The 25325-nt window shown below is 48.1% G+C and overlaps 1 protein-coding gene across 1 annotated transcript in view; it reads left to right on the top strand.

Moving 5' to 3' along the window:
- N4BP1 (NEDD4 binding protein 1) overlaps positions 1–17426 on the top strand; it is a 70941-nt gene extending 53515 nt beyond the window's left edge. Inside the window, exons 3-7 of the mRNA XM_032157294.2 lie at positions 2494–2624; positions 4679–4775; positions 8033–8140; positions 9903–10010; positions 12883–17426. Of these exons, the coding sequence (XP_032013185.1) occupies positions 2494–2624; positions 4679–4775; positions 8033–8140; positions 9903–10010; positions 12883–13240 (802 nt within the window). The 3' untranslated portion in view covers positions 13241–17426. The remainder of the gene's footprint in view (positions 1–2493; positions 2625–4678; positions 4776–8032; positions 8141–9902; positions 10011–12882) is intronic.
- Positions 17427–25325: the final 7899 nt, after the last annotated feature.

Raw genomic sequence — 25325 nt, 5'->3', positions numbered from 1 at the left:
GTATCAAAAGTGATATGATCTTATCACTGAGAATAACACTTTGGAATTTAGTTGAGAGCTGATGTTTCTAGAAACTCCATCTGTTCCCCCTCTAGACTTGTAAGGAGTCCAGGGCAGCAGAATTCATCGGTCTGCATTTCCTCCCTTGTTACGTAGTGACCCAGTGGAATTGAACTCGATACTCCTCCTCTATCCAGTTCCTCCTCTTGCCATCACCAGAAGCTGTTAAGGAAAAGAGGGAGAGTAGGTAGCACACATTTGTATCTGTCAAATAATCAGGGAGCCACCTTAAAAGCCTTTTCAGTGCAGTTATCTCAAGGGTTATCCTTTTGAGGACTAAATATACATATTTCTTGGTTTTTCTAAGAACCAGCAGGTTGTTCTGTTGTGGATTTTCAAATTAGGGCTGTGGTTGATGTTAACTCTAGGCATGTCCCTGCTGTTAAGCAATTAGAGTGATGGATGACTTATTGTTTTTGAAAGATTAAAAAAGGCACCCTTTAAAGAACCACCCCCAGTCTTTTTTCTAGTTAAAAATGTCACTTTGTTACCTTCTTGCCATATTTGAATGCCTTTAGATAAACAAAGCACTCCTGAATTATCAAGATTGGGTGTGTTTATTTACATATATTTTTGGGGGTAAGAGCCTCTGAAATATTTATGGTTCACTGAAAAAGAAATAGCCTTCAAAAAGAGGAGTCTGTGTAGCTCTTCTGAATCTCACAGAGCGTTAGATGTTCGTGAAGTGTCCAGCCTCTTCCTGCTCTGAGGGAATGCACGTGCAGGTGGAGTGACAATCCCACTGTGGGGTCATGGATAGGGCAGGCATGAGGAAGCCGGAGTATGATCCAGCTCATCCCCCTGGCTGTGCAACCCAGGCAAACTGCTCTTTCCCTAGTGACTCCCTTTTTCTAACAGGCATCTAAATGCCATTCTATCTCTGTGATTCTGGTGCACCATACAGGATTGGAACTCAGAAGAGGAAGGAGGCTGAGAGAGGCCCTATGTCTAGAAATAGCTTCATAGAAGAAGAGGGGCCAGAATTCAGCCCATTCAGTCCTGAGGGCATTTGAAGAAGGAGCAAGGAAAGGTGCAAGAGCATTGCACATACAGAAAGCAATATAAGGAAAGACTCAGAGACCGGGAGGGGTGAGATAGCAAGACCTGGCCAAAACCAAGAGGGTTGTCGCATGGTAGTGGGAGGGTCACTTGGCCAGATCCTTTCTGACGAGTCAGACGAGGAGAGGGGTCCTGGAAGCCAGGTAGTGTAGGACAGTGCCTTTGAAGGCCCTGAGCAGAATCAAAGGCCTTGGGCTGCATTTAATAGTTTCACTGGAATTTGCAGGGTAGGTTGGAATTAGGAGAGCCTGGGGTTTAACTCGGGACACATATGCCCATCATGGCAGGACTTTCAAGTGAAGTATTTCTACAAAGCAGTTTCGGCGTGCAGCATTAGACGTGGAGAGAAGATAGGACTGAAGATGCAGGGAGTATTGTCGCTGGAATCTAAGTGACCATTGAAGCTGTGAACATAGATAATGCTAATTTCATAAATTACAGCATCACTGTTTGAGATTTTAGTCTTTCTTTCTAATATCCATGAGTAGACAAATTACCACCTGCAGAATTTTAAACTTTTAACACTTTTTTATCTCCACTTTTAATTAACTGCTGGAGAGTAAAATTTAAGTACTTTCTTCCTTTCCATTGAAATGTGTTATGGATGGAAGGGTGGGCATTTTTTAATCCTCTGTACCAAGGATTGTAAACTATGGGCCAAATCAGGCCCCGCCACCTGTTTTTGTAAATGTGGAACACAGCCGCACACATTCACTTACAGTTGTCTGTGGCTGTTTTCACACCTGTTTTCACATGCAGAGTTGGGTAGTATGACAGAGACTGTGTGGCTCTTAACAGAAAAAGTGTGCTGACCCGTGTTCTCTACTGTTCATTGTTGTTGTTGTTGTTGTTTTAATTTTTTTTTTTTTTTACCTTTTCTCCCTGCTTTCTGCTTTCTTAAAAGAGCCTTTCATGGCCCCCCATTAGTTTCATTTGAGTCTTGCCCTCAACGTGTTTCTCGTAAGCTGTAAACTGGGTAAATATAGCCATTCCCTAAAAAGAGGGGAGCCCTCTTGGGATGGGACACAGCAGCATCTTCGGAGGTTGCAGGGGTTATGACCGTGTCACATCTTTGTCCCTTTCTTCTGTCACAGAGAACAAGTATTACCATGGAGCTCACTGCCTTCTATCACAACAACACACCCAGTTAGATTAACAAAATGTGAGAAAAATCCTAAGGCACTGTTAAGAGTTCTGTCCCCTACAGTGGGTTCCATCCTAACTTTATGCAACTAAATGCCAAAAATGTAAGAATATTAAAGGAAACTTTGTTCCTACTGTTTGTTGTATGTGTATGTTAACTTTCCATGGTGAAACTTACTGTGCTTTAAACAGAAATAAATTTTCTTATTTTCTTTACTTTGTTATTTCTAGCCATGGTCTGAAAAAGTTCTTTTCTTGTCGCGGAATTGCAATTGCAGTTGAATATTTTTGGAAGCTTGGCAACAGAAACATCACTGTATTTGTCCCTCAGTGGAGAACAAGGCGTGATCCTAATGTCACAGGTGAGGCAAACTGATTTTTTCAGATTTCTAGTGAAATATTTAATGAGTCGGCTTATAATTGCAACGCATGCTATTTAGAATAGAGCTATGTGCCATAGGCAGCAGCTTTAAAAATAAAATTGTAAATCTACTGCACCTAGCAAAACATCAGTTGAGGACAGTGCCACAGCATCACAAATACTAGGGGGTAGGATGGAAAGTTAACATAGTTATTTATACCGGAAGTTATGTTAAGGGTTCATTATATATCACGTTTTCTTTTTACTTTCTAAAAAATGTTTTTTTATTAGGCTGGATTTCTGACTGTTTAGATAGTATTTTTGAAGTCACTTCATAAATTTGGGCCCTTCGAGTTATGTCTTTTTAACAGTCTATTTAAGGCTTAATATAAATCATTTCTGTTAACCATAAAGTACTCTGGCTGACTTGCAGGCCACACACGAAAGATTTGAACTTATTATGAATCATGAAATGTTCCAGAGAAACTTCAGGTTGTTTGTGTCATAGGTCATGATAGGAAGATAGGTGAAAGGGCTGTGCCAGGCAACTTAACACATCAGAGGGCCTGGAAAAATAAAGTAGATTGTGGGGAAGGAGGGTCAGTACAGGACTTGCCTAGCACATTAAACAGGAAGTGAAATTTAGTCACTAGTGGGGCAGAAATGGTCAAACCACACAATTCCCAAGTATTCCCAACTTCCCCCATTTTGAAGAGCATATTCATCTTAACAGAGGGTACATAAGGAATGAAGCAGATCCACTCATTTTGTTATTTTTGCGATTGGATCCCTGAAAGAGTCTCTCTCTTTTTTTTTTTTTTTTTTTTTTTCCTGAGACGGAGTCTTGCTCTGTCGCTCAGGCTGGGGTGCAGTGGCATGATCTCGGCTCACTGCAGCCTCCACCTCCTGAGTTCAAGCAGTTCTTCTGCTTCAGCCTCTCGAGTAGCTGGGACTGCAGACACGCATCACCACTCCGGGCTAATTTTTGTATTTTTAGTAGAGATGGGGTTTCATCATATTGGCCAGGCTGTTCTCGAACTCCTGACCTTGTGATCCACCCACCTCAGCCTCCCAAAGTGCTGGGATTACAGGCAGGAGCCACCATGCCCTGCCAAAGGAGTCTCTTAATGCTTAACAAAGCTCTGCATTGCTTAAGTCAGTGGTGAGTACCATTGTAGGGAATGCAGGTGTGGGAATCCCAGGCCCTGAGCTTTTAGCTGCTTTTGCCCATTACTGGTTTTCTAAAATGTAGCTTTGACCCTCCATTCTCCACTGTCACCACCCATCCCCATGAAAACTGGCAAATATTTGTATGGACACCTTTGAGAAGTTGGATAGGAGGCCAGTAGGAGGAGGCTTCAACAGACTCTTGGCATAGGGATCTTTCTTGGGGTAGAACCATTTGTCCCTCCTATCCCTAGATCTGCCCTAGCCCCACCCCTACCCTCTCTTAGGGTCTCTTATCATCCCTCTCTTTGTCCTCTACTTCTTGTAGTATAGCTCTGAAAGAGTTTTTGATGGTAGGCTTCATTAAATACCCAGGCTGGAGTGCAGCAGTGCAGTCTCAGCTCACTGCAACCTCTGCCTCCCGGTTTCAGGCGATTCTCTTGCCTCAGCCTCCTGAGTAACTGGGATTACAGGCATGCACCACCACACCTGCCTAATTTTGTATTTTTAGTAGAGACAGGGTTTCATCATGTTGGCCAGTCTGGTCTTGAACTCCTGACCTCAAGTAATCCACCTGCCTCAGCCTCCCAAAGTGCTGGGATTACAGGCGTGAGCCACCATGCCTGTCCTACTATTCTTGAGAGGCAAATGAGTTTAATCTTTTTATGTTTAAAAAATAACTGAAGTTAGTTCATATGTTGTTTTTGCCTTAGTTTGGGTCTTGCTTGTATTTTTTTTTTTCTTCCTAGTGAGTTAGTAAAATTGAGTCAATAGAAAAAAGGTTTTCTACAGCTCTCCAAGTGAAACATTTGAGTGTACTTTCATTTCTTGATACATTTGAGAAGATAGCCCTTTTCTGAATGTATATTCAACTTATTCCATGAACAGAACAGCACTTCTTAACCCAGCTCCAGGAGCTCGGAATATTATCTTTAACTCCTGCCCGGATGGTCTTTGGAGAAAGAATTGCTTCTCATGATGACAGGTATGAAAGGCCATTCTCCTTCCTAAGGTTGGAGTGGGGTGGTGAGGAGCCAGCCACCTGCTCTGCTGGACAGGTCCACACTTTTAGAGGACCTGCTTGATGCAGTGGGCTTAATATTTATGGTCATTAAAGTGATATGCTCAGTGATATTTGCTACATAGTTTTTAGAAACAGCACAAAAGAAACTCTTTTTGTGTTTTAGTAAAACATGGCTGAAAATCTATAAGTAAAAGCAGATATTGTAGTCTCTGGTTGGTAGGTGCTAAAAGTAATGTTTGTCTTGTCTTAGTGTGGCAGGCTTGAAAATGGTTTCACGTATTATCTCCTCTCAGTCTACTTTTGGTCAGTGACTTAGCCTATTGTAATGCCTGGGTCCTCAGGGTTTCTTCTACATAATAGAAGTGTCTCAGCTGACCCTACTGTGATAGGAGTAAGCTGCATTTCTTTTCTTTTTTTTTTTTTCTTGAGATGGAGTCTCACTCTGTCACGTAGGCTGGAGTGCAGTGGCGCGATCTCAGCTCACTGCAACCTCTGCCTCCTGGGTTCAAGCGATTCTCCTGCCTCGGCCTCCCAAGCAGCTGGGATTACAGGCACGTACCACCACGCCCAGCTAATTTTTGTATTTTTAGTTTAGCAGGTTGCAGTGAGACAGAGTTTTTCCATGTTGGCCAGGGTGATCTTGAACTCCTGACCTCAGGTGATCTGCCCACCTTGGCCTCCCAAAGTGCTGGGATTACAGGTGTAAGCCACCACACCTGGCCTATAAGCCTGCATATCTTAGCTTGGCATATAACTCAGGAAGCAGGTACTAGTGCATCTGAGTCACCAAGATTTAGTCTGTACCTTTTAAATATTTCGTTTTGTTTTTGAGATAGAGTTTCACTGTCTCACCCAGGCTGGAGTGCAATGGCAAAATCTCAGCTCATTGCAACCTCCGCCTCTCAGGTTCAAGCCGTTCTCCTGCCTCAGCCTCCCAAGTAGCTGGGATTACAGGCATGTACCACCACGCCTGGCTAATTTTTGTATTTTTTGTAGAGATGGGGTTTCACTATGTTGGTAAGGCTGGTCTCAAACTCCTGACCTCAGATGATCCACCCATCTCAGCCTCCCAAAGTGCTGGGATTACAGGCATGAGTCACTGCCGCTGGCCCTTTTTAAATTTTTTCTAAAAACTTTATTGAGCACTAACCAAATCTGATACACCGAGGTAGGTTCTGGGGACATGCATGATTCAGATGCACCTTCTGCCCTAACGAATTTTGAGAAGACATGTGCATAAGTAACAGAAGGGAGTTTTGCTGTGGTTGAATAAGAGAAGGTTCCAAACTTAACCAATGAAAATAGGACCAGTTTTTAAAATCCTCCTCATGGTATGAAATTAGTAGCAAGTCTACTAGTATTTGGGAGCCTAGTGGTAGCTGTTTTATTCTTTTCTCCCCTGCATTTGCCCTGTTTATTTTCATCTGGCTTATAGCACTGACAACACCCCTGGTGTTTTTGCCTGTGTTCCACCAAAACACCACTCCGTTGAAGATAGTGTTTAGCTTGTGACCCAAGCTAGTGAATGATAGTCAAATGGGTAAGAGATGAAAAGAGGGCCTGAGCAGAAGGATGGGGGGCTTGGGACCACAGCAGACATATGTTCATTCACCAAAAGGGCCTTCTCATTGACAGTCCCTTGCCCTGCACCAGGCTGGTATGCAAGACCAGATCTGATGGGTGAGAATCAGGTGGCACGGAAGAGCCGAAAGAGGATACCATATGTGGGTGGCTGGGGGATAGGTGAGAAGTACTAGAAGGCGGAATGGAAGGACACTTCTTTCTCAGCCCTGTGACACGGGCAAGGACCCTGCAGGGCTCAGGTCCTTTAACACAGCAGCTTCATTCTCACACCAGCAGGGTTGGAACACACGCACAAGTATGCAGACTAAGCTCTTGGTTGGCTGATATGGCTCTTTGGGTTTTTAGAGGACGTGCATATATGTTCTCATTCATAGTACATGAACTCAGAAGCCTTACTGCCTATTTTTGTTAGTACTTCTGGGCAAACAAACATTACCACTTACAACTCACGCCAGTTAGAAATCATTTGTAAAATGTTATTTAATAAAGCCAAAGAACTAAATCATATTTACTTTCCAAGGTTTTCTAAGATCTCTGAAACTAATGAGGTTTTTTAAATCCCCATTAAGTACTCATCACTGCTAGTAAAAGCAGTTGTCTTTACCTTTAATTCCAGTGAGTCCCTTAATTTATTTTTTATTATCTTTGTCTACATTGCCTTAGACAAATGTGGTCACCCTAACTTAAGGGATAAAATTCACAGCCTCACAGATTTCTTATTAAGAGGGTCTGAGCATGAATAATCAGCAGTGAAATGGAAGTCTTCTTTACTGCTTCATCCTTTCCCTTTTTTATCACCATGTATCCTGTCATATCTTCCATTTGAGTGAATCTCTAACTTAGTCTAAACAAAATGGCACTTCCAGATACTCTTTAAATCAGAGCAGTGTGAACCTATGAATTTTTTTTTGAAGCAGTCTCATTCTGCTGCCCAGGCTGGAATGTAGTGGCATGATCTCAGCTCACTGCACCCTCCACCTGCCTGGGCTCAGCTGATCCTCCACCTCAGCCTCCTGAGTAGCTGGGACTACAGGGAACACCCGGCTAATTTTTTGTATTTTTTTTGTAGAGACGGGGTTTCACCATGTTGCCCAGACTGGTGTCAAACTCCTGGGCTTGAATGATCCACCCACCTCAACCTCCCAAGGTGTTGGGATTACAGGCGTGAGCCACCACACTCGTCTTGAACCTATGAATTTTTAAAAAGGAAAAAGAATTGTAAGGCTGATTGTACTAAGCAGCTAATCTTAGAACCAAAATACTGTTGCTCAGTAACTTAAATGTGAATAATGATTTCACAGGCTTGTCAGCTCTCATTCTCTGCTCTGGTCTTCATGTATTCTTATTAACACTGTTTATTGATAATACAACTTTTGAATAAATTATAGTTGAGATCATTTAACAAAAGAAATTGTATGAAAGACAATCTATTTTATAATCACGCTAATAATTTTAGAGACATTCACCATTCTGATTGATCTTCAGTTGATAGGGTCTAAACTTTTCTGTGGCCTAGCCTTGGTTAAATTCTTTGATGCTTTTCCTATGAAGAGGAAATCTTCACTTCTTATAACGTGGCTTCTCTGAGCCAAGGATGCCTGTTGCTCATTTTAAACTCTCTTATATTACCATAGGTTTCTACTACACTTAGCGGACAAAACTGGTGGCATAATTGTGACAAATGATAATTTCAGAGAATTTGTGAATGAGTCAGTCTCTTGGAGAGAAATTATTACAAAAAGGTAATATTTTCTTCTTTGTCTTTGGTCAGAAAAGTTTTGTTTTGTTTTTAATTGTTTGTTTCTGTGTGCATTTTGTTTGTTTTGTTTTCTATATTCCTTGGCCCCACAGAAGGCAATATAAGGGACCAAAGTATCATAAGACTGTGCTGCACTCCCACTTCATAGGTGGCTGGCCCCTCCAGGTAAGCGGGGGGCCCAGCACAGAGCAGCAGAGCTGGCAGTAATGAGTGTGGGCATGCTCTGCTGTCACTGCAGCCTTCTAGGGCATCAGAGTTTTCCTGCATGAAGCAGGAGGCACAGTTAAGTGTCATGGAGCACAAATGGCCTCGTATTTTACTCAGCTGTGAAGTGAAAGGGTGAACTTCATGACAGCTGGGATTCTAGCAAGAGGAAAGGACTGAAAGCAATGTGTGCTGACTGGGCTTTCACTTCTTCATGGTCTGGAGAGAATATTTCAACTTTTTAATATCTGATGCTTTTCTGGAGGTTTTTACAGTCATGGTTTAATAATCTATATTGAAAACATCTTTAGATATCATCCAAAATAAAACAAAGTTATGTCAAGAGTTTAGCATTCACTGCTGTTTGTCATTTGTAATAATACTGTGAATGTGTCCACTGCTGAAAAATGCCCTAAGATCAGTGGGCACTGGCTTCTAGGACTTCTTGTTAACAAGTATCACCTGACCAGTTATTTAAAATAGAAAGCAAGAGCCTATGATAGTGCCAGGGACAAGTCATATAGGCCAGAAATCTTAAAACATAAAGTGAACATGCCTCACATTAAGTATAACTAATACATAGTAAAACTTGCAATATAGCTAGCACAGCTAGATACTTATCCCTGTTGGGATTTCACAGTTGCACCTTGCCTGGTATTTATACTTTCCTAAATTGTTAGAAGATTTTAGAAAAAGATTCTGTGTTATGAATGCCCAGGTGAGAGTTAATTACTGTATGCATTTTGACACCTATGCTGTTAAAAAGCGGTTGTTGATAGCTGAACCAAGAATTGATCTTTGGCCTTCTGGGCACAGTTAATGAGCTACTAATCTTGTAGGGCATGTTTCTGTTGGACCTCTGCCTGGGCTCATTGTCAATATTTATTGACACTCATCCATGTATGCATGGAGGGTTTAAATGCAGTCAAGACTGGTGTTCTCCAGCCAAGTTGTTGCTTTCAGCATTCATAAAAACAAGGCAGAAAGGAGACCTGGACAACAAGCACAGGCACTTGGACTTTTAAAAATTATTTTATTTTCTGTTTTCCCCTGATATGATAAATAGTGGTGTAAAGACCCCAGATTTCCTTTATTCATATATCGTTTTCCTTTTTAAAAATATTATTTTCAGTGGATTTGCTTATGGACACATTTATTACCAGTTTTATTCAAAAATTAAACATTTGTTCAGCATTTGTGTCCTAAGCTGACAGTCTTTAAATCTTATTTTTCAAAGTTATATTGAAAGTTATATTAGAAGAAGAAGCGGCTTCCTAAGCCCAGTACAAATCTGTAAGTCTTGATGAGAAATTTGAGGGCCAGCTGATAAAACGTTCTGACTCTATTGTTTTTGTGTCCAAAACAGAAATTAAAAGGGTTTGACTTGGGTATTTTCCCCGCTTTTAGGCAGTTGAGCAGTCTTAGGATTTCTAGGCTGACCTGACCATTGCTTTGGCATCAGGTGGCTGCTTTGGGATCCTTACGCAGGTCCTGGGCAGTGAGGACCCTGTTTCTCAGCCTCATGGTGTTCTGTGTTGTAGGCTGCTGCAGTACACGTTCGTGGGGGACATATTTATGGTTCCTGATGATCCTCTGGGAAGAAGTGGACCTCGATTAGAGGAGTTTCTTCAGAAGGAAGTCTGTCTTAGGTATTTCCTTTTTCAGATTGTCTTGTATTAAAACGTCTATTTCAACTCTTTGTGCTTTAGTGCAAGTGCTGTCTTTATAGACTAAAAATTACTTTAAAAAAATTATTATTATTTTTTTTTTGAGACAAGGTCTTGCTCTGTCACCCAGGCTGGAATGCGGTGGCGTGATTTCGGCTCACTGCAACCTTTGCCCCACCGGGCTTCAGCGATCCTCCCATCTTAGCCTCCCAAGTAGCTGGGACCACGGGTGCATACCACCATGCCCAGCTCTTTTTTTGTATTTTTAGTAGAGACAGGGTCTTACCATGTTTCCCAGGCTGGTCTGAAACTCCTGAGCTCAAGGAATCCATCTTCCTTAGCCTCCTAAAGTGTTGGGATTATAGGCATGAGCCCCCATGCCTGGCCAAAATTTTTTAAGCCTTAAATTTAGTGCTGGTTTCATATATTTGGAAGCTAATGTAGCAAGCATCCCGGATTTTCAACTGTAGTCCTTTCGGTTTTCATCCTAGGAAAAGACAGGAGCCAAATTTTTTTGTGGGTTTATTTTTATTTATTTATTTATTTTGAGATGGAATTTCACTCTTGTTGCCCAGGTTGGAGTGCAGTGGTGCAATCTTGGCTCACTGCAACCTCCGCCTCCCAGTTTCAAGTAATTCTCCTGCCTCAGTCTCCTGAGTAGCTGGGATTACAGGCGCATGCCACCACGCCTGGCTAATTTTTTGTATTTTTTTTTTTAGCAGAAACGGGGTTTTGCCATGTTAGCCAGGCTGGTCTCGAACTCCTGACCTCAGGTGATCCACCCGCCTCAGCCTCCTAAAGTGCTGGGATTACAGGCGTGAGCCACTGCCCAGCCTTTTTGTAGGTTTAAAAAGACAAAGCCGGGTGTGGTGGCTCACGCCTATAATCCCAGCACTTTGTGATGCCGAGGCAGGTAGATAACTTGAGGTCAGGAGTTCGAGACCATCCTGGCCAACGTGGTGAAACCCTGGCTCTACTAAAAATGCAAAAATTAGCTGGGTGTGGTGGTGCATGCCTGTAATCCCAGCTGCTCGGGAGGCTGAGGCAGGAGAATCACTTGAACCCAGGAGGCAGAGGTTGCAGTGAGCCGAGATCGTGCCACTACACTCCAGCCTGGGTTACAGAGCAAGACTCTGTCTCAAAAACAAAAAAACAAAGCTAGTTTTTCAAGCTGGTGGTCACTTACTGGCGAATACTACTTAGGTTCATCATGTATGTGTGAGAGCTCTCCCTCTGAATCACGAGTGTCTGATGGGCTCATTTTGTATGTGTGAGTGTCTTTTTACATTCATTTTCTAAAGTCATTTGCTTTGAACATGTTATGCTTATATTAATTTACTTACTGCTCAGGAATCGCTGCCTGGGGGGACCATTACTTTCTACCTTCACTGAATGGAAAAGCCAGTATTCCATATTTATCTGAAAATGATTTGGTAGTTTAGGTTTTTTTTGTTGTAGTTTGGGTTTGTTTTGTTTTTAGGACACCTTGTTAGTGATTGTTTCTGTTTTCAGAATTCTTAGGTAACAGACATTAACTAAAGATTCCTGTGAACCTAACAGGGAGATCATATGACCCCATGACTGATGTTTACTCTTTTTAAAAACTAAACCAGGCTGCACTTCTGTGCATTCCCAGCTGGTATGTGCATGGGGGTGTGATGGGGGATCTAAGCTGAGAGGAAGACACACAGCTCTCTCAGCATTTTTAGGCAGTCACACTTTCCAGTCAATCTTTTCCATTTGCAACAGGAACCATTGGGAGTTGTAGGTTTGGATTCAGTGGTAGGTGGTGATGGGTTTTTTTTTTTTATATGGTGGTCTCTTCTACCTAGGAGACCACTACAATTTCAATTCCCTGGTCTTGTGAATCATTTCTCTTTTGAGCCTTTGGGTTTTATGACACAGATGAGGACTTAATTCCCAAACGCCATGCTTTTCTACCCACATGAAGAGAATGGCAGCCATTTTCCACACCTGCTACGCTCATCAGTCCATCTCATTTTCCTTCCCGACATCTGAACTTGGAAATCCCCTGCTGGGCTTCAGGCCCGAGGCCTGTGTCTGAGCATCAATCAGGTCCATGGGTCAGAGTTACCAGAAGGAGAGTCCTCTACTTCCTCCCACTCCTTGAGCAACCTGGCACAGGGTCTGTCCTGCCTCCCTTTTCACTCTCACCTGGTGGCTCTTTGTAGAGCTGTTCACAAATCAGTTAAGAAGTTGGGAATCACTTCCATCACAGAGGGGCTGTTGAAGTTAGTTAAGCTTTTGAAGTTGGGGAAACTTCAGCTAGCCTCATTTCTCGCCTGCAGGCCGAGTCCAGTGGGAGGCTTTTGAGCGATACAGATGCCCTCCCTGTACACACATACTCGCACACACCCATGTGCGTACAAGTGTGGGCACCCACCCACACCTCATCTAGACTGAGTCGGTGGGGACTGCCACTCTCCCCAAAAGGAGTCTCTTCTAATTTCTGTTAACCAGGGTCCTGCACAAAATGAAAATCTTCAGAAGAGTAAGACCCTGTTAAACCTTTTGAAAGCTCCCAAGGGCACCCTGGTTAGAGCCAAACAGCTGGATGGGGTCAGTCCTCACAGCAGAAGACCTGGGAGGGTGGTGCTCCCTCATAGAGCGCATTCATTCCCTGGCATGCCTTGAGATGGCGTCAGTGGAATCCTCGCAGGCTCCTCTGTGGGTGTCTGATGTCATCACCTCCACCTCAGTCTTGCATGCTGCCTTTGGGAGCCAGGGAGCGGCATCCTGAGCCTCAAGGCCTGCCGCAGTTACCTTCTAAAATAGCTCCATGATTTTTTGTTTACTTATAACCCAACTCACCAGGACTCGCTTCCATTCACAGAGATATGCAGCCCCTACTCAATGCCCTGCCAAACATGGGCATGTTTGACCCCAGCTTCAGAGTCCCTGGCACCCAGGCAGCCAGCACCAGCCACCAGCCTCCGACCCGGATTCAGGGAGCCCCTTCAAGCCACTGGCTCCCTCAGCAGCCCCACTTCCCACTGCTGCCAGCCCTCCCCACTCTCCAGCAGAACCTGCCCATGCCAGCTCAGAGATCTTCTGCAGAAACCAACGAGCTGAGGGAAGCCCTTCTGAAGATCTTCCCTGACTCAGAGCAAAGACTGAAAATAGACCAGATCTTGGTGGCCCACCCATACATGAAAGATCTAAACGCACTCTCTGCCATGGTGTTGGATTGAAGATTGTGCTGAGCGCTGAGCTTGCGCTCAGGGCTGGCTGATCAAATTCAAGCTCACACCTGTATCTGATGGGAATGAACATAATGTGAAGAAACTTATTTCCCAGTATAAACGCAGTTGTATAGAAAAAAATGTTTTGTGTATAAATCTGGGTTTTCAAAACCAGCTTTTTTCTATATATAAATTATGCTGCTATTACAGATTTAACATTTTCTGTTAAAGGAAAGTCTACATTTTCTGCCTGTTCAGAACTGTTTAATAGCAGTTACTCTTGAGTGTATTTACCTTTTTATGTTTTTTAAACTATTTTCCTTAAAGCCGAAAATATTGACAAATGGTTATGGTTAGCCTTTATAAATAAATAAATAAATAAAAAAAGAGTTGCTTTCTTAAGGAAAGCAAGACCTCTTAAAGTATATTTTCTTGAGATGAATATGTCCTGTCACTACCATGAAGTGTGCTCACCCTTCCAGCCTCCTCTGCCCTCACCCCCGGAGTTAAAGTGGGTAAGAGTTGGTTTGTTCTGCAGTCTTTTGGTTGGAGCATTGTGAAAGTGGACCCGCGGTGCCACTAGATGGCACTTGGTGCCTAGCCATGGTGAATGACCAGGGCGAAGTTAGACTCACAGAATGCCAGGGCTAGAAGACATTGTGGAGCCCATGGAGTCCCACCCTCCTTCCCCTTCCACCCTGCACAAAAGGGGACGGCCCAGTGTGCGCGCCGTCCGGCCATGCCCACAGCCACAGCCACAGCTGAGGAGTGGCCGGGCAGGCAGCAGGCTCCCCAGCCAGGGCTTGACACGCTCACAGGCAGGGGCCTCCACATGCCTGGCCTGGCTCTGGAAGTCACGTCTTAGCTTCTGAACACCGTAGCGGGTCGTGAGGAAGTTTAATGAAGAGCCCGGTCACTGTGGCCATCTTGTGTCCACAACTGCAGGAGACGCCCCGATGTGGAGTTTGTACAACTTTGCCAAAAAATGGTTTTCTATTCTCAAAAGTGACCCACGCCAATAAATAGCATTAGTAGCTTCTGTGGGGGGATCCCAGAGCCCCTGTATTTATTTTCCCTGTGTTTGTCTCTCTAGTGTCCTCCTAAACAGCCTTTCCTGTGAGTCTTTCTCAGAATTGATATCTTAATATTGTCTGTTCTAGGTGTTGCCCGAATTCAGTGTCAGTGAAGTTCTTTTCCTGGGCAATCTTAACATCTTTACTCTTATTGTCTGGACCTTCAAAGGGCTTTGTATTTTACACCTGCACCCCCAGGCTGCTCACAGTCGGCTTCCTGACTGTCCGGATCTTGTCTCCTGGCCCTGAGGAGCGGAGGCTGAGGACTCAGTGCTGGTTTGTAAATGGTGAGGGGACTGGGTGGCATCCCAGAGTGCTCCCTCCAGGCCTGCTTCTTGGTTTTGTTTGATCGCTACGTTCTTCAAGGGATGAATCCAGAGCCCTCCATGAGGCCAGGCTTGTCCTTCAATCAGGTTTCCTCTCAGATGCGTCCGTGATGCCTCCTGATGTGGAACTGGTTGTCCATTGTTTGGGTCTATGGCCAAGTCATCCAGATGTGGAAGCAGAGGTAGAAGACGAGGCCAGCCAGAAGGGTGACTTCAGTCACAGCTCCCATGCCTCAGCTTTGCACCTGTTTTCAAAAGCACAGCTGAGGTGTGCGGGCTGGGGCTGCCTTGCAGTGACTCTGGCCTTCTGGCTCACGGTTCAGTCCAGCAGCCTGGCTGACCCACTATTTCTCCTCTGCTTCAGAGGAAACCCAGGAGATTCCCTTACTGCCAGGCTGAGTCTCCACCCATGCTGGTTGGTTCTGGCTAGGCTGAGGGGGTCACCACTTCTTCCGGCTCTAGAAGCTACTTGACCCTTGACATTTGAGTTCTGTAAGTCTTTTTGTTCTGACTTATTGCTTCAGAGGGATTGGCCTGTCCCCTTTCCCTTTCTCAGCTATGGGAAGGAAGGATGAGCAAAGCGCTCATTGGTTCCCTTCATCAGTTACAGCATGAGATGGAATTCATCATTCCTTCCGAAACTCCTCATATTTAATATTTAAAAACCCAAATTATCAAACCATTAAGAACTCATTACTGGTTCTCAGCCTCCTCCAGTACTAGCCTCAGTGTGGCTGCTGCGTAAGTATCTGTAGCCTGTCTACCTCCTGCAGCAGGGCCGCTCCCGCTTCCCTGTCTACTGCTCAGGCTCTCCCACTTCATAGCATCCATGTAAAGTAGCTAGCAGGGCAGAGATGTCACCCTCATTCAACAGGCAGGATGTCTGTTGCTCAGAGAGGTTGTCCTGAGGGGCTGGGTGATTCCCAGGCCTACATTCTTCCCGAGGTCCAGGTCGCTGTCTCTGGGAGTAAAAGAGCCTTGTCTGACCTTAATGCAAGCAGTCCGTTTGAACCCCTGTAGGCTGCATTCAGGAGACAGAAGGTGTCTGGGCCATCCTGGACGGCCGGTCAGCATTGCTAGGCAATGGGTGGCTTTTGAGACCAGTGAAGCGAGAGCCTGGGTGGCTTTTGAGACCAGTGAAGGGAGAGCCAGCCTCATGCCCATGCAGGCTTGTGGCACGGCTGGGATGTGAGGGAGGACTCAGATCTACACACAGAAACCACTCTTCTCCCCACCCTCCCCCAGCTCCTACCTGTCTCCCACGCCTCAGGTGTGGCTGCCTGTGGGACCATCACCCCAACCACGTTCCTCGCACCTCCTTGTCCTCACCCAGTTCCTGCAGTGTCTCTGACCCACACCTCCCGCCTCCTGGCCAACTTGCCCAGGCGGTGTCTCTGGCTCACCTCCATCTGTTCATCACCTTCCTCCCCAGTGTTTCCACTTATCTTGGATGTTTTAGATTGAAACAGCCTGATTCCCGGAAGAATACTCTTCATTCATTGCTAGTGCTTCCCCTCACCTCCCACTCTCCACTTCCCAGTTTGCAAATGTGGCTTTCGCCCACCAAGTGAAAGCGGACTGAGAGCAGCCCTTGGGGATGGCCCGGTGCCTGGCTGCAAGGCCGCACTGGGGCTCTGTCTTGGTGGTGCACATGGCTTGACTGGACTTTACCTGCTTCCCACCACTTCCCTCACTCCCAGACCTCCCTCATTCTTTTTGTCTCTTCTTTTTGCCTAAAGCCAGTCCTTAACACCCTATTCTTCCTCAGCAGGTGGTTTGCAGACTTTGCCCCACCTTTGGGGCTTGTGGTGGTGGAGAGGGCAGCTGGTGTTAAGAATGCAGGTTACCGGGCATGACCCGGCAGATGCTTGCCCAGTAGTTCTGGAGGAAGGCCCGGGAATCTGCAAATGAGCTCATTCCCCAGGCAGTTCCCATGCAAATGATCCACAGACCACATGTTGAGAAACTGCAGTCACCCTTAGGGCCACACTGTCCCTCTCCCCGCTGTCCCCTCTCTGTAGTGACCGGCCCTGACCTTCAGGAGTGCACTTTCCACTCTACCAGGAAGCCCTAAGGCATCATCAGGCTCCCCAGACCCGAAGCTTGCACGGGGCCCCTCCCTCCTTCTACACCCACCCTCCGTATGGTCCCCTGCTCTGCCCTCGTGCTTTGCTGGCCCGTGCCTGCTACTCTCGCTCTCAGACATCAAGGGGTGGTGGGCCCTAACTGGCCAGCCCCTCCCGGCGCTGCCCTCTGCCCTCCAGATGCCGCAGTGCAGCCAGATTTACCTTCCAGTAACACTTCTAGTCACCCCTCCTCCTGCGAAGTGATCTGCAGTGGCTGTTTGACCAGACCACGAAGTTCACACCTCCTGAGCTTAGTGTCCGTGGCTGTTCACCTCCTGGCCATACTTGACTGTCCCCAAACTCTCCCTGTGGCCACACGTTTCCCATGGCCTGTGGGCTCTGCAGATGGACCTCTCTCCACTAGAGATGCCCTTCTCCCAAATGGCTTCCCTCCTGGAAGGCCCAGCCTGAGTCCTCCTCGTCCCCTTTCCAGTGCTTCTGCCAGAAGCATCCCCATGATGTTCTGTGACTGCACAGCGCTTTGTGTCTTGCTTTAGGCACTTGCCACTCTGGCTGGTGCTGTCGCCGCTGATTGTGTACTGTCTTGCTGTCCTTTCTAGACTGTGAGCTCCTCGCGGGCAGGGACCGCCTGTGTTCTCTGTATTTCCCACGGCGCCTAGCACAGTGCCTTGCACTTGATAGGTGCTTAATAAATGTCTGCTCAACTGAACTGGAGGACAGTGCCTTCTTGACTGCGGCATCTGGCAGCAGGACCAGTAAGAGGCCGTGATCCACCGCCCTGCGGGGAGACAGTGGGGTGGGGCTGGGGTCACTCCACTCCCTTCTGCCTCCCCTGCCAGGCTCCAGCACATGGCATCCTGGGCACACAGGTCCGGGGAGGGGTACCTGGCGCAGGCTGCGTACCAGATGCACTCAGGCTTCCTGGCCAGGGCCGACACCCGGCCCAAGCTACGCCAGTCCGAGTCACTCCTGGGGAGTTCCTCTGTGGTGGTGGGAATCGTGGGATGCCAGGCCCAGGTCTATCAGAAGCCATTTTCCACCCTGAGGGAAGCCGACCTGTGGCAGGAAAGAAGCAGCGACATGAGAGAGGTTCCTGGCAGCATAAGCCTCAGGTTCCTGTTGTCAGGAAAGCCCTTCCTCAGACATCACCACACCCCAGTATTCTAACACACTTCCCTTTTTGCTTAAGCTGGTCATTCCAATTGGATTTACGTCCTTTGAAATCGAGAGTCTTGAGTAACACGTGTTACTGTCTTTAGCAAGGATTTGCAGGTTGTTTAGAAAGGTTCAAAGACCTGCACAAACGGGGCTTCAGGAGTATCCACCCCAGTCAGAAAATGCTGGAAGGGGCCGACCATTTCGGAGTTGAGTAACTTGAAACTCAGGCCTGGGGCCCCTCAGCAGAGAACTCAGCCTGACCCTCGAGCTGTTCCCTGCTGCCGTGGCTCTGTGCCCATCCCACTGCCTCTTCAGTCCCCTGACGGCAGTTCTTTTCCCCAGTTCCCTAGTTGGGCAGATGCCAGCACTGTTCATTTGGAGTTTGACTTTCCGTATACTTCAGAAGTGTAACTAAGCATTATTTTATTATGCCTATTTTACAGATGAGGAACTAAGTTTCCTCATCTGTAAAATAGACATAATAATTCTTTCTACTTCAAGGGTGACATGAGGAATAAACGTGCTTAGAACTGTGCCCAACCCAGAGCCCCGCTCGGTGGCTGCTACTGGGGCTCTGATCAGCAGCTCTGCGGACACCTACCTAACTATTCGCCACCCTTCCAGGTCATCCCACACCCCCACCAGCCAGGTCTTATCTCCAAGTGCCGAGCCGTCATCCTCCAGGTTCTGAACGCACTCCTTTATCCCTGTGGGCCAATGATCAGGGTGCTCAGGTTAGGGCCTACATTTCTTTCAGTGCCTCAGCAGGGCCATGGGAAGTCTAGCTGTAGTCTAGAGAGGGCACTGTTCCTTGAACAAGGCAAGCACTCAGGAGAGTCCCTCGGGTGCCATCACCAGAGAGAGCACCCAGAGGAAGTGAGCACAGCCACTGCCTGCCCGCAGGGTGCTGAGAAAGCTGAGGCCGGCAACCAGTGCCGTGACCTCACCACCCCATGTGCCCGGCAAGCTTCTGTCTCCTTTAATCCTCACCTCACTCCTGAAGTGCTGCTGTTATTATCTCCATTTTGCAGAGGAGGAAACTGAGGTACAGAGATGCTCAGGAACTTCCATTTCTTCAAGCTAAGATGTCCAGGATTTAGGATTTGAATTCCAATGGGCCATCCCACCTCCCTGAAAGGCAAAGCTGCACCAGAGGTGACTCAGCAGCTGGTATGGCGCCTAAGATCCCTCCACCCTTCAAGGAAAAGAATTGAGGGCCCATGACAGACCTGGGTCAAGGCTGTCAGTCTTCAGGGCACAGGGAGACCGCGGAAGGAAGCTGCCTCCCCACTTCCTGCTTGGTGGGCCTGTATCCAGCCCTGTTCCTATGGAAGGATGCCAAGAGCATATTTTTTTAAAGTTGACCAGTTCTGCAGAAGCTGTGTCAGGAGTGAGTCCATGTATGTATCAGAGCCGCCTTGCGCTTCATTTCGGGAAACACAGATGAGTTGATGTTGATTGGAAACTGAACGTGGCCTTTTTCCCGGCTCAGGTTCCAATCCCCTCCACACCGAGGATGCCAGGGCTAGGGGCATTCACTGGGGAAATGGGCTGGGCAGGCAGGGATTTGCCCAGAAACAGAGCAGAAGTACCCACAGCCAGTGCTGGAGCCAAAAGCCCAGAGGCTTAGGGCTTCTTGAACCAGCCTGCTTTCACCCCCTCCTGCCTGGTCGCTTCAGCTCCCAGAGTCACAGGACTCCAAACCGCAGACTCCAGCCTTTGGGGCTTTCCTTCCCCAGCCCCGAGTCCCCAGGGAGCCCTGCTTGGCCCCACAGCCTGAAACTCAGACTGGGGTCAAGCCCAGGCAGGCCCTGTCCTCCATTCCTCCCTGCTTCTAGCGAGAAGAGGAGGCGGCAGCCTCCCCGAAAAAGAATGCGCTTGTCTGCCCGCCTGTCTGGCTCCTGGATCAGTCTAAAGTTTCAGCCACCAAAACAGGCAGCAGGAAGGAGAGGGCCTCCCGCAGCCTGCCCCCAGCAGCTGCGCACATGGACTTGTTCAGGGGACTTCCCCCAAACCAGGGTGTCTCTCAATGCCAGCAGGACCCTCTCCCCTTGCCAGCCCCTCAGGATCCCTGGCATGTCACACCTCCACTCTGAGAAGGGCTGGGAACCCTTACTTCTTCCCGCTGTGTGGCCCAGCTGGTGAGGGGTGGGGCCCAAACCCCTCATCCCCTCCGGATGCTGCACCTTCCCAGCCCCTCCAGGGTTCCTCCATCCCTGATCTTGAGCAGCCACTTCATGCAGGGGACAGTGCCAGGGAAGGGAGAGAACAACCAGAATGGCCCTTTTTCTGAAGACCTCATGCCCAGCCAGCCCGTGGAGTGAGGGCATCACCTGCTCCTGCACTTACTCTCTGTGACCTTGAGAAAGTCACGCAGCCTCTCAAGGCCTCGGGCCCTCATCTGTCATGGGCTAGTGCTGCTGCCCTCAGACCTGGTGGTCTGTGACCCTGGCTGTGCATCGGGATCCCCGGGGACGGCGCTGCCCAGGCCACACCCCAGACCCTGGAGATCAGAATCTCACCTCCATGTTTTCTGGTAATCCCAAGTGACCCGGCGTGCCCTCATGGTTGAGAAACACCTCCCTGCTAAAGAGTAGTTGCAATGGTTGCAACCAGGACTGAATCCTAAGAAATGGGCCTGGCTCCTGGGAGAGTCCTTCCCATCCTGAGTCCCACAGTGAGGAAGGCACCTTTGCACCCAGGCCAATGAGTGTTCCCTAGAATACATGTGGCTCTAGCGAGGGTCCCTCAGGGCCTCATCTGACCTTTGGTGGTTTTCAAATCCAAGGCCCTACAGAGGCAGGACGCAGAGTGGGGCACAGAGTGGGGCACAGACCAGGGGAGGCCAGGACCCCTCTGGCTCCCTCCTGGTTCCTGGAGTACCAGTGGGGCTGGCCTTGGCATCAGGTGTTTCTCCCTACCTGGCCCCACTGTGTGTCCTCACCTCCTGACAGAAGCTGGCTTAATTACATGTGGGGACAATTTCTGCACAAGAGGGAGGAGAGCAGCTAGTACCCATTGAGCTTGCAAGCTTCTTTCCACAAAGCAGCACCTTCATCCTCCCCACTGCGCACTCGCTGCAAACCCTGGTCACCATCCCACAGGCACCAGGGACCTGAGAGCCCAGCGGGGCCAGCCACACAGCTGAGAAGGGAAGGAGGAGGCCACCCAGGGGAGAGCCCTCGTTTCACAGTTGCAGTGTGGACAGAGGCCCGGCTGGCTTGGGTTGCCCATGGCCATCAGCTGTTTGGTGAGGCAGGACTGAGTCCAGGTCTTATTCCCACATTTGTTCTTTCCACTGCCTCCCCTGAAGATAAGAGTTTCTTTTCCCTGTGAGCCTTTTCCAGTTGTCTGACACTCCCAGCTTTAATAAACCCCCACCTCCCCAGCCCAGGAACTCTGGCTTTGAGGACCACCCAGAGCATATCACACCCGTAGAGGTGGGGACGGTAGAGCGGGACTGCCAGTCACCTGGTCCCTCCCTCCGAGAACTCTGGCTCTAAGAAGGCACGAGGCATAGATGGAAGAGGCCCTTGTCCACCATTTGGCCTCTGCGGAGGTGGCGTCCATCCCAGACTTTCGAGCACTCCAGTTTATCAGAATTACTATCCCCAGCCCAAACCACCCCTTTGGGGCTTGGAATCCCAGTATCACAGGGACCACCAGGAAGATGGCCATTCATTCATGCCTTGATGTCTACCATCCTCTGTTTATAGCTTCTGCATACTAAATGTCTGCTGGGATGGGCCACTGTGGAGGCTGACAGCCTCACAGGGCAGGGAAATCAGAGCCTGGAAGTACAGATGGGGTGGAAGGGAGCTAACTGGGCTGGGGAGGGGTGCTGCGAATAGGAGAGCGCTCGCACAGGGAAACAGAAAATGGAAAGGAAGATTCCATGGGGGAGCTTTAGGGGAACTTGTAAGTATCTTGGAGCTGGAGAAGTCAGGGAAGAGGGTCTGGCTATATCCTAAGGAATGTATTCTGCCTCCTCTCCCCAGCATGGAAGGCCAGCTAGGTGCACACTCTCCTCTGGAAAACCCTTCCCAAGCCTGTGTTTCTGACCTTGGAGACAACTCTGGCTCCAGCCCTCACTGACTCTTGTAACAAGAGGGCAACCTGAGTTTCCAGTTAACCTAGCTCTATTCCTGGGGCGTATTAAGGGGTGGCAAGGTCGAGATGGGGGCCTTCAATGCATGGAGGACTCACTGTTCAGCTGCTCCCAATGTCTGTTCTGGAGGGCTCAGCCTGTCAGTAGCATGAGATGGCCCAAAGGTCCTGGTACCAGATAATGGGGCTTAGTCTTCCCAAGACCGCTGAGATGAGCCAGCTCCTCTGCAGAACCCACAGTCTGTCTGCACCTCTGGCCTCCATGTGCACCCTCCTTGAAGGGCCAGGACCCAGGGGAAGGTTAGCCCAGCTGCCTAAGACTGCACAGTTCACAGCCTTCTCTGGGAGCAGGAAAATGCATCTGGATCCTCTTTGGGGAAAAAAAAATCAAGTTGGTTTTTGTTTTTTGTTTTTTTGTTTTTTTTTAATGGAGCACAGTCATTCCTAACCATGACTTAATGTATGTAACTTCCACTCAAGAGGATCCCTTAACTGCCTGGAGTCTCAGTGTCCCCTACCTGTACACTTGGTCACCCTGGTTTGCAAGCGAATACCATTGTCCATTTACATCCAGCAAGTCCTACATAACCAGGGTTGGGGTAATTCTTTTCCCTTTAGTCAACTTATTTTTATTTTTATTTATTTATTTTTTTTTAGGCAAAGTTTTGCTATGTCATCCGGGCTGGAGTGCAGTGGCACAATCTCAGCTCACTGCAACCTCTGCCTCCTGGGTTCAAGCAATTCTCCCGCGTCAGCCTCTCAAGTAGCTGGGATTACAGGTGCCTGCCACCACGCCCGGCTAATTTTTGTACTTTTTAGTAGAGACAGGGTTTCGCCATGTTGGCCAGGCTGGTCTTGAACTCCTGACCTCAGGTGACCCACCCGCCTGTGAGCCACCGCACCCAGCCACAACCTCAACTTTGTATGAATTTTTAAAAGGCTTCACTCTGGAATACTGTGCAGCCACAAAAAAGAATGAGATCATGTATTTTGTAGAAACATAGATGTAGCTGGAGGCCATTATCCTTAGCAAACTAACACAGGAATAGAATACCAAATACCGCATGTTCTCACTTATAGGTGGGAGCTATTAATAAATGATGAGAACTCATGGACACAAAGAGGGGAACAACAGACACTGGAGTCTATTGGAGGGTGGAGGATGGGAGGAAGGAGAAGATTAGGAAAAAGAATGCACAACAAACCCCCATGACACAAGTTCCCTTATATAACAAACCTGTACAGGTACCCCTAAACTTAAAAGTTAAATTTGGAAAAAAAAAAAAAAAAAAAAGTTGGCCAGGCATGGTGGCTCATGCCTGTAATCCCAGCACTTTGGGAGGCCAAGGCGGGCGGATCACCTGAGGTCAGGAGTTTGAGACCAGCCTGACCAATATGGTGAAACCCCATCTCTACTAAAAATACAAAAAAAAAATAGCTGGGCATGGTGGCATGTGCCTGTAATCCCAGCTACTCGGGAGGCTGAGGCAGGAGAATTACTTGAACCTGGGAGGCGGAGGTTGAAGTGAGCCAAGATCACACCATTGTGCTCCAGCCTGAGCAACAGAGTGAGACTCCACCTCAAAGGAAAAAAAACAGCTTCACTCATCTTCCTCCTGTACAGGACAGAACAGGACCCTTTTCATTGTATTTTGTTATTTTTAGTTACTTATGTATCTTTAGAGAAGGGATCGAGCTACCTACACTGGTCTCTAACACTGGCCTCAAGCGATCCTCCTGCTTCAACCTCCTAAAGCACTGGGATTACAGGCATGAGCAACTGGGTCAGCCAAGGACCCTTTTTAAAGAGCAGGGAGAGAAAGAGAGACAGAGACGGTGGTGGGGGGTGGGGGGTGAGGGCCTGGAGTGGAGAGAGAGTGTGGAAAGGCAGGGCCAGGGCTCCTGTGCATTGGAACACCTGATTTCCATGGCTGAGGAGAAATCATCGCCCACAGCCTTTGTCATGTTCAGAATTGCCAAGCCCGAGAGCTGGGGGGACCCCACCTCCCCTAAGGCTTTGACCTCCTGCCAAGGGGAATCTCCAGAGAGCAAATCTATAAAAAACCAACTGGGCACAGCTTTCCAAGAAAAAGAGAGCTTTTTTCTTTTCTTTAAAAATTGTATGAAATTGTCAGAATCATATGCCCAGGTGGTGGAGAGAAGCAGAAAAAAGAAGGCAGTTTCATGTTTGAAGTTGGAGTGCTGGAGGAATCGTCGTCCAGCTGGCCTGTGCTCAGGATGTCTCTGCAGCACTCTGCTCCCCTCCCTCTATGGGAGTGTGCTCCTCGCCTGCCCATCCTGCACTTGGTAATTGCGACCATCTGTTCAGAGTGGAAACTCACACTTCCAGGCCCAGGCACCGCTGCTCTCTGGAGGATCGTTGTAGGGCAGCGAGGGTGGATGTCCCTCCCCGTGTCACCCACAGCCATCTCCTCTCAGTCAAGCACAGCCCAGTTCTGATTCCAGCTCTGCTGTGGACTCCCTTGGGCTTGCCCCTTCCCTTCTCTGGGTGTCAGGGTCCAAGTGCGTGAACATACGTGAGAGTCCCCACCCGGCTGCTGGATGGGGCGGCTGTGAACCCATGGAGGACTAGGAGAGCGCTGTGAGATTTGGGACAGGCGGTGCTTCAGCATCAGCTCCAGGCCCCCTCTTCCAGGAAGTCTCCCATGGAGCCCCACCTGAGTACATCAGCCTCTGGCAGCTTGTACTGTCCCTCCATGCAGCTGTCATTTTTTGGGCAGCTTCTGTGTTCAGTCAGGCACAGGAAGCACATGGCTGTGAGCAACTCAGCATGGCTTCTGCCCTTGTGCAGCTGTGGCTTCAATCACTCAGCTGGTTGGCATCTCCCATTACTCCCACTAGGTTGGGGTACAGGGCAGTGAGCAGGGTCCGCACCTTGCACTTCTACATGTTTCCATCAAGAAACTTTTACTTGCAAGAACAGACACCCTCCCAACCTGGCTGACGCCAGAAGCAAATGTATCAGGAGCACCGACATCTGTAGAAGCCAGGCCTGGCACCACTGCCATCACTGCTATCCAGACACCCTCTCCATCTCTGCTGGGCCAGAGTCTAGGCCCAGTTGCCATTCTGGCCCTGTCTGGCTCTGCGCATCATGGATGAGCCATGCCCTCATAAGCCTAGATCCCCGTATCAGGATGAGAGCTGGGGGCTGACCTCTGAAGGCTCTTACAGCTCCAACCTGCCCTGATTCTTGGAATCTCCTCTTCCCATCCAGAGCAGAGGAGGTCAACAGCAGGAAGAACAAGCCAAGGCTGCCTTCGAAAACAAAATGGCATACCTATCCACCCTATGACCCAGGAGTGCCATTCCTAGGTATTTA

Source organism: Hylobates moloch, unplaced genomic scaffold (assembly GCF_009828535.3).
Source record: "Hylobates moloch isolate HMO894 unplaced genomic scaffold, HMol_V3 SCAFFOLD_6, whole genome shotgun sequence".
NCBI lineage: Eukaryota > Metazoa > Chordata > Mammalia > Primates > Hylobatidae > Hylobates > Hylobates moloch.
The sequence above is the reverse complement of the archived record's forward strand: the minus strand, read 5'-3'. Positions and strand labels throughout refer to the sequence as shown.